The 9,919-nt window shown below is 37.4% G+C and overlaps 1 protein-coding gene across 1 annotated transcript; it reads right to left on the bottom strand.

Annotated features, from left to right (window-relative positions):
- Window positions 1–5,119: 5,119 nt before the first annotated feature.
- Window positions 5,120–9,460, bottom strand: LOC140224290 (gastric triacylglycerol lipase-like). Its single transcript, XM_072298589.1, has 3 exons — window positions 9,332–9,460; window positions 7,937–8,082; window positions 5,120–6,907 (listed from the first exon to the last, which is right to left on the bottom strand). Exons 1-3 carry the CDS (start codon window positions 9,435–9,437, stop codon window positions 6,743–6,745), a joined length of 417 nt encoding a protein of 138 aa, XP_072154690.1. The 5' UTR covers window positions 9,438–9,460; the 3' UTR covers window positions 5,120–6,742.
- Window positions 9,461–9,919: the final 459 nt, after the last annotated feature.

Here is a 9,919-nt window from a genome sequence, read left to right as displayed (position 1 = left end):
TCGTACTATCATGAAGTTTGGAGAAAGGCAATTTTGTGAGACGGATCGGAATAATTTGAAAAATAAAAATTCTCAAAATTCGTTTTATTTGAGGACATTAGTTTATATTAATTATTAATAATTACTATTTTTAGAATTTTATTGACAACTCATACGGTAAAAGGGTGTCTGAGACTTCTAATGCTGCTTGTATTGTGCTACGTAGTTTTTCAAATACATGTGACCCATCCGAAAGTTCTGCCGTGAATTTTCCCTGAATCTGCTCCGAATTAACTCTCTCTGTTTTGTGGAAGTAAATCGACTCTGAATGAATTTCATCTGCTCCAAATGCTGCGAAAAACTGCACAATCCGTGCTGTCCGCGAACTGGCCGGTGTTCTTGCCCATTCCGCAAACTGGGCAGCTAGTCCACAGACTGGCTTATTAAAAGTTTGAAAATTTCGCTAGCGGGCCAGTCATCAATTTTAAATGTGATCCCTGCGTTAATTGACAAACTCCCCTACTGGCCGACTTCTGTCAAGTTATTTGCAAGATTTTGAACGAGGCGTAAAAGTATCACAACAATTTACAGGTTAATTAAAGTAACAACTTATTTTTCACTTTTCTCACTAGTTTTTATTACAAATTTACGAGTTTTGTCAGTTTTGCTCCTATGTCTTCGATACATTCAAATTAGAGGAGTTTCCGCTTTTTAAAGACTAGACTGAGTTGATCATAGCGCCTTGATGCAACTATTTGTGTTCTACGGATGTGCGTGTTGCGTGTTCAGAATTGAAGGCACTTTCGCTTTTCTCACTTATTCAGAGATGCACTCTAAAAACAGAAAGAGAGTCTCTAAATTGGAGAGACTTACCAATTAGTAACACAAGCCTAAACTAGAGTATATATAAGGCCAATAATTGCATCGGCCATTCTTAAAAATACCCTGGTAAAAATCGCAGTAGAATCTGTGTTCCAAAATACCATAGACCTACAGCCGGCTGTAAGATTGCCAATAGCTTGTACAGCCGGCGACACAATTTCTTATAGCCTGTTATAGCCGATGGCGACTAAGCAACAGCCTGGTGATGAAGTGTATGCTATCCGTTACTAATTACGGATGCTAGGACTTAGTGAGTTTTTGGACTACCGCTCTCTTTTTGGGCCGTAGTATCTTGATTTATTTTGCGAGGGAAGCTCAGTACTTTTGAAGGATGCCTGCCATTCCTAACATGTCGGAGCGCCCTTAATTTCGTACGATACTGTTCAATACCTCTGGTGTGAAATAGTTGCTTCAAGCGCCGTGGTACGCTGCGGCGCAGCGCGGCGGGCGGGCAGCCAGCGCGAAACGCGCATTGGCGCCTACAAACCTAACAGGGATACTTCACGCATTGCGCAGTGCATTAAGTATCCCGGTTTGTAGGCGACAGTGCGCCGCCTCTCCGCTTTGTGTTAGGCTCTAATATTTAATCTCGTGGAGTCAGCGTTGTTAAACTCATGATTTTGAAATATTTGCACACTCTGTATGGATTATTCTCATTGTAATTGATGAAAAAAAAATATGTAGTAAAGGAAAATATAATGTGCGTTTTGTACATATTAAGTTGATTCCGTACAAACTTAAAGATTTACTAAGCCCACGAATTTCTACACAATTTCTTATAGCCTTTTATAACCGATATCGAAAAAGCAACAGCCAGGCGATAAAGTGGAAAGCCCGGTGATAGGAACTATAGCCCGGCTGTATAATTTTTTATCGCTTCGTGTAGCCCGGCCGTATGATTTTTTCCTTTTTCTACAGCCAGCTATATGATTTTCTATCGCCTTCTTCAGTCGACTATAAGAACTCCTATGGTATTTTGAAACGCAGCTCCTATCGCCAATTTTCACCAGGGTACTCATGCGCTAGAAAAACTCGAGAAAAACATTAAAAACTGTTTTCATCGACCCATTTTAAATCGCGGATTTTATAATAATGTAATTGATTAATTCATTTTTGCTTCAGTAATTCAGAGCTCTGACATTTAGAACGGGTTGATTAACATGTTTGCTGTTTTTCTCGTAATACAATCTTTAATGTGATTTCATCTTTTTTAGAACGACGGATTCAAATCGCGATGATTATATCGACCCACAAAGTATCTCGATCTGAGTTGGTTGTGGTGCCTTTGATGCGTGTCGTACGGATGGGCGTGTTGCATGTTCAAAATTGAAGGCACTTTCGCTTTTCTAACCTATTTAGAAATGTACGGAAGTTGCCGTTAGTTGCAGAACTGGAGAAACAGAGTGCCTATACAGAGATATCGTTGTCATCTCAATCCTTTTACAACAAAAAAATTGCTGCACACTGATTGTTTAACAAACTTCAGGTTTTCATGGATTTCCATTCATCGATTACTGAAATGTAAAAAGCTGAAAAATGAATTGACTAAGACAGGATAGTTTGATCACCAAGACAAGTGCTGGTAAATTGTGCGACACCTTTCAATACCATATTTTGTCACTCCTCTGACGTAAGGGCGTATCTCAAATTCCACGTGAGCTCTGAAGTTCGTATAACTTTATGCTTTACGGGGCTCATGTGAAAATAGAGACACGCCCTCATGTTAAAGGAGCGACATACTAAAAGGATTTGGCGTTAATTTTTCGGATTAACACTTTCGCCCACGTGCAAGGAATTGAATAATGTGCATCTGTACCGTTTTCTTTTTATATAAGTCCCTTCGGCGTGAAAAATCATAACCGTAAAGACATTGCCATATCTGGGTACCTTTAGAAAACATGGTTTTGTTTTGAGGCGCCTTCAATTTCACGTAATGCTCTCGCTCTTTGCCTTACAGTTAGTTTAGTTGCCTAGCCGACCCGAAACCCAAGTTAGGATCTTCCAGATGTTAACAATTTGGTCTTGCCGCCGGATATACAAAATTTGACCCTTTTATTAAGGTGAATCTACAGCTGTAGTCTCAAAAAAATCCACCACGCCGTGCTGCTAAAATGTGCCCCCCCCCCAAAAAAAAAATAAAAAAAAAAATACGTAATTATGTAAAAATTACAACAGATATATTTCAATTCTAAGATTCGTAAGTTCTAGCAGCACATGTCTGAAATGTTCAAAACCAAGCACGAGCTTTGTAAGCTTTATAATAAAGGCTAAAAATTGATCCCAGCTTCTCTTATGGGATGCCTTTAAGTACCTACGAAAGAGATAGTCAATGGGGGGTAACTGCAACTGCTGAGAGATCACTCGTGAATATTCGCATCAAGGTCGTTTTGCTTGACCCTAATTTTTTCTGGGATTAAGTTACAGATTTTAAGGAATTAGGCACTTTTCAGATCTTTTTTGGTGTCAAAAGGAAAAAGAATGTCATATTTAGACCTTATGACTGTTCGATTTTAACAGAAATTCCTTCTAATTTTCACACAAGCTCAAAGACTCGCGTTAAGGTGCACGAACCGTTTGCGACGTTGTAGACTCCCTTTCACACTTTATTTTTTTTGCGGAACACTATTTTTATCCCTCGAAAAAATGAAGTGGTAGTAGAAATTTTGCAACACCGCAGTAGAGATACGTAGTTACGCACTTCGGCCATCTATATGTTATTTTAGGCGACTTATGTGTCTCTCATATTTTAGAGGTCTCATGGCCATTTTTATCCTTTATTTTTCCATCCACGCTCTTGCTGCACCTTAAATTTTAAAAGCATTTTTCTGCGAGAGACGCCAATGCCGTAATCTCACCGAATTACGTCAGGTCCACCTCCTCTTCGAAAGATTCGCAAAGAAAGAAAGTGAGAGTAATGGAGCGATCCTAGATATCTAATCTTAATTTCAGCTCGTCACTCTCACTTCCTAAAATCCTAGAGATCTGTGACTCTTTTCGCCATCCGACAAATATTTGCACTTCTGCTCGTGTGTTCCATGCACCTCAATTAATTGGATTTTGTCACGGATTATTTTTAACTTTGAAGTGACTCCGGGTACATCGCGTGATGTTGTCGGTCACGATTTTCAAAATTATCGTGATTTAAGGTGTACTATACAAACTTCAAGTATCGAATGATGGGCGTGAGATGAGGAGAGAATGAATTCTATTGGATGAAGTTCTCATACAAGTAGGTTTGATTATGCCGTCAGAATTGCATGTGACGTCACCTCTGTCTGTATTGACGTTACTTGCCGCTCAGATTTACTACGGGCTAGTTGTAGAATTAAGCCGTCACAGAAAGGATTAGATAAGACTGGACTGAAATTAATTCACGTCAATCGTGTGTTGCACCTATATCTTAAATCGGTGCGAATTTGGGAGAGGCTCTCGCCACTTCACCCCTGACGTGCCCGATAACTGATTCAAAATTTGGATGAATAATAACATGATTCACAAGAGCGTAAAATACACACCTTTAAAAAATAAATAGATGAGTCGTTTATTGTAGTTTATATTTTTAAGATATCGGCTTCATGTTTTTTGTTTTGTTTTTGTATGAGTGGATGCGATGAAGAGTCATTAAAATGAAAAAAATCACCGTCATATAATTATGAGTGAACGGAAACTCATATCGTTCAATATTATTTTATACATTGATTTTAGTAATATTGATGTAATACTCATTTGAGTTTTTAAGAGACACTGAGGGATTATAAGATATTAAAGAACCACATAAAAAATATTCTCAGGCTCAGTTTTCAACAAACAGATTATGAGGAATAAGATAACTCCGAGGGTGAACGCATAGTACCTCACACAATGATCGTGTTTTACTTAATTTCACAAATAAACTAAATTGGATTTTAAAAAAAATAAATATAAAAATAAAGAATCCAACTAAAATGCTTTTCCCCCCTTTTTTCACCACTCAAAACACTACACAAGTGGTAATCCTACGCTTCCATTCAGAGCCCCGCCCCCTCCATCCCTACTATGTACCAACCCGAGGCAACCATCAAAGTTGTTTGAGACCATCAGACTCGGGTCGAGCCGGGAATAAAACCCAAGACCTCCTGATTATAGAGTCAGTGCTACAACCATTAAACTACAGGAGACCGACTGATCTATTAAATTATGGGAGATAAATGATTAATTCGCTTTTTTACCCCATCCATGTTTTAACTATCAGAGATTGCAAGAAGAAGAACTCACGGCGTTTTTACGACAAGAATAATTTAATAAATATGATTTTTTTTTACAATTTTGCAACATCTCAATAGGAGTTAAAAATATACAACTATAAATATTATTCATTTACAAGGAACTTTTTTTTGCAAACGCCATTTAGATGCTAGTCCTCACGGGAAAAAAAGAACAAAACAATCAAATAATTTGTAAGATACAAAAATCGACATAATATACAAAGTTACCTGACTTTTAGAGTGATAACGAAAATCCGTCATTTAAAATTGGCACGACTTGGGTAAAAGAATAAAAATGCCGAATTTTTTGTTATCCTCATCCAAAAGTTGGTCCAATGTCTAAAAGTAAAATGCTGAAAGTTGCTGAATGGGCCACACTGAACAAGGCACACTATAAAAAATATTTTTATTGAGATATTATTCTGACTTAAAGAGTCAGCCTTGTTGAGAGCCTTGTTGACGAAATTTGGTTTTTTCAAGTTAAGTCCGTGCAGAAACAACTCAACATCAGTTTTTTTTAAAAGCGTCGTTTTGCTATCGTTACGTTTAAGTTAAAAAAACGACCATAAGACAACGTCTCTTTAACTCAAGGAAACTGACTTTAAGTTTAATCCGCACGGATTTAACTACAAATAAATAAATTTTGTCGACAAGAAACGACGTTTTTAGTGAAAATATCACTAGATTTTTCTTTCAGTACATGAATTTAAGCATTCTGAGACGTTTGCTCAACAAAATTTCACGTTTAACACAACATGCGCAACAAAAATAACTAATAACTCTAAACCAAGAAAATGAGGTTTTTTCTTCAGCATTGGTGACGAATAATTTGAATTTCCCGCTCACAAGAAAAACATGAATCTCCCTGAATCGAATAGCGCACTACAGCGGTTTTGGCAGGCTTCTCAATTGAACATTGTTTCTTTCCCACCCTGTTTTGTTCAAAGTGTAAAAAACTCGCAATAGCTGAGCCTTAGTGTTGAGATACTGCGGCTGTAATATTTTTACATTGCAGAGACTATTACGGTAACGTACAGAGTGTGCGATTTAACAATGGAGACTTTGCGGGCACCTGAAATTTTGACTTTTGTGTTTAAATGGAAAGAACTGAATTGGAAACTAGGAGAGCCTTGGTTCAAAAATTGAACAATTATTGGAGGAGATTTATGACAAAATGATCTAGTCTGCCAAAAACATGTGTTTAAGATGTGTGTGTGCCAGATGACGTTACTAGATGGTTAATTTTCTTACTTCCAAATCTATTTTTGTACTATTTCCCATATATCACGAAAAAAAAAATTCTGATAGCGGGAAGTATGAATTTATGCATCAAATATCTTAGCTATACGTTACTTTCAGTGATTGTCGTTGTACAAATCGTGCTGTACGTGAAATTTTGATGAAGAAACCTGTATCATTGTGCTTAAATTTGCACCTTGTCCAGTGATACGTTGTATTTTTCACGCGTACCAACATATATTCTTGATACACCGCACAGCAGATCTCGGGTACCTCACCACTTTATAAGATTTATTCAAAGACCTATTTCTCAGCCGAATTGGCGAGGGTACAAATGTTCGGGTGAAATTATTCGAAGAGGTCCAGGGTCTTGTTCTCCTTTTCCCGTGATGTAACCGTCAGTATGGCGGCATTGTTATGTTTTTCATGATGCTTATTACATTCTCGTAAACGAGTTTTGGAGCCTCTATGCCCCATGTAAAATCGATGTGATTCCACATCGGATCGTCCACTAACTGCATGTTGATTAGATTCGGCAGACCCTTCGCTAGTCTTTGAACGTCCTGAAACATTCAGAAGAAGTAAAATATTGTCAAGTCTTCATTGTAAAAATTACGGTGGACTAAAATTTTGATTGCTGGGATTCTTACTCATCTTCTGGTAGTTCAGCAAAAAATCCAGCAAATTCGAAAGCAGTAAGCAGTAAAATAGAGAACACATTGAGACGTACTGACTGTTGCATGTCTGATTGTATTCGTTGAAGTTTAACTTGAAATAACGCAGAGAGAAATTTCAACTCAAAACTTTAGTTAATACGAGAAGTAAAACACAAAATAACCTTAGTCCATGGTTGTCAATTTCAAGAGAAAATGCAAGGTAGTTTTCTTGAAGAAACGAGTGGTGAATACCAACGTCGCAATCGAAGGAATGCATTTTCCTAGTTTCTCCGTGGTTTTCAGGGCTAAATTCACTGAAAATGTACCAAAATTAACAATATGTGTTGATTGGCGAACCACTTCCTATATCAACTACCAGCAACACAAGTACATAAATAATTTTATTAGTGTACAGGATTACTTTTCCCTTTATTTTGTTTGCTTTATTCAGGGCCGGATTAAGAGGGTGGCCACATGGGCCGCGGCCTATGGCGGCGAATTTTGCAATTGTTTTAAATGCAGGTATGAAAAAAATTAGATTCAGAAAAAAAAATTACCAACAAGAAAAGGCGACAAAATCTCTTTTTCGTGAGAGTATAGTAATTGCTAATTTTGTCGTCTTTCGGTGATACTGCACCTTTAATTAGTCAAGTTAAGAGAGAAACCAAACACACGATTTGGTCTGCAGAGAGGCATGATGACCACGAGGACTTGAGATGTAAATAAGAAGCCCTCGGCGCGGCGGTCGGCATGTAACACATATTAGCGCCTACAAGACTGCATGAATACTTCACGCATTGGCTAACACAATGCGGTCAGCACGAACGCATAGCCTACAGACTGCACGAATACTCACGCATTGCGTCAAACACATTGTGGCTCTCATCATTAAGCCTAGAGTAGTTCGGAGGGAAATGGCAAAAAAAGTGTGCTTACCAAGACAGCGGCTAGAGCGTCATTTGAACTGTAGTGCAAAGAAATTGGAACCGTAATCTGGTTCAAATCATACTTGGGTGGAGTGACAGAATTGTAGTGTCTCAAATTTTGCTTGGGACTGTGGTAATCAAACTGTCTAAAGTGACCTAAATTTGGACAAGAGATTATCAATGCATATCGTAAAGAAGGAAAATACATAATAAATAATGATAAATTAGTAATTAAAATAAACGAAAGTTTTGTAATGACATGGTATATATACTATTCAAATATAACTGAAGCTAAGGGATTAATGTATTCCATACCACTAAACTAATGTGTCTATTCTAAAAGACGTAATTTCAATCGTAAAAATCCGATTTTAGGCTTTAAGAAGTACCTTCCTACGCGCATTTTAGACTTTTCTTTATCTTTCTTGATTTCAATAATTAAGAATAGCTTTTCAATCTGAAGTATTGATCATTTTCAAACTTGTATTAATTTGTTTATTTGCATTATTATCTTCATCATGAGGTTTATGCGCCATATTATTGTGAAAAAAAATTACTATTTTATGCATTTAATTTAGCAGTTATCCCAAATTCTATATGAACAAATTTGACTAATTCTAATATCCGTTACATCGCAGAAAATATCCCTCAGTCCTTATGGGATGTCCAATCAATATTTTCTTCGTCGAATTCCTTTTTGAGAAGTTCTTCTGTTGTCGCAGTAACATTCTACGACCAGCGGGCCAATCATTGAAATTGATCGACAAAGCTATGGAAAAAGAAGACAAAGGGGATATGGAGGGATCTTATTGGTGGAAGCGGGCAGTTGCATTGGACGAAGGAGGTAGGTAATAAACTAACTAACGACCACTCACGAGAGACCCTCCCTACCGTTAGTCCATCATTTTCTACCTTAGTCTATAAGAACCCTCTTCAACCACGAGGATCGCCCCCATACTCCGTGTGTCTCTTTTGTCTATCGCTTTGTCTATCAATTTTGATTATCAGCCTGCTGAACTCTATTCGGACATCCGATGAGAAAAAGAGGAAAATATTACAGACTGATTGAGATGTCTAATAGGGACTCCGGAAAGGTCTCTGTTATTAGAGGCAAACCCACTTAAGAAAATATTCAAAAAATGTTTGTTACGTTCAAAGTATCGCACACAAATTTTGATGGTGATTCATGTCATGGGATAGTTTAATTTTCTACTTCGTTCGGTGGTCCATCGGAAACAATAGCTTCCTGAACGTATCGCATTTCCGTAGAATGAGTACGACCACTTCAGTCTGCAGATTAAATTGCCTACTCCCTTTGTACTTTATTTTGCCGCCGTTAGCTTTTACCCGGATTCTCGAGTACGCTAGGTAAACCAATGCTGAGAAATTTGAGGATGAGTCGTACCTGAATCGATTTCTTGTGCGTAGTGATTCATAACCTTCACCGAACTTCCCGCAGGAGTGTGTCCGAGAAAAACGGGTATGAGGCTCTGGAAATGGGAATCATACATATTTGGATTAGGAATGTTCAAATATTTGAGCGATTCAAAATTTCCTGGGACTACGTAGTTATTTGAAGTGTATGCGTCCAAATTTGACAGTCAAGTACCGTGATTCCCTGAATGTTTGTCAAAATCTACCGCGAAATTGTGATTTTGAGAGATGGAACTTATTTTTGTGCCTAGTTCGAAGATTAGATCATTCTTTGAACGGTCAAATTGCCCTACTTACAAACGAGATAAAATTGTTTCCATTTTTCGAATGGAGAACTTTCTAACTTGGGTATACAAATTACTAGTGTGTACAGAATATTCCATGTGTGTCAGTACTTGTGGATATGTTTAGCTACGGGAGGGTATACCAATAAATCTTTACTTTATTTTTTACTTATTTTTTTTTTTAAAAAAATAGAATTGGTGTAAAAAATAATTCAAAATTTTGAATTAAGTATTCCATATCTAATTTTTATATGGCAGAGAAAGCAACTCTATAG

This window comes from Bemisia tabaci, chromosome 3 (genome assembly GCF_918797505.1).
Source record: "Bemisia tabaci chromosome 3, PGI_BMITA_v3".
Classification (NCBI taxonomy): Eukaryota; Metazoa; Arthropoda; class Insecta; order Hemiptera; family Aleyrodidae; genus Bemisia; species Bemisia tabaci.
Note: the sequence above shows the minus strand (reverse complement) of the source record. Positions and strands in the feature narration are given on the sequence as shown.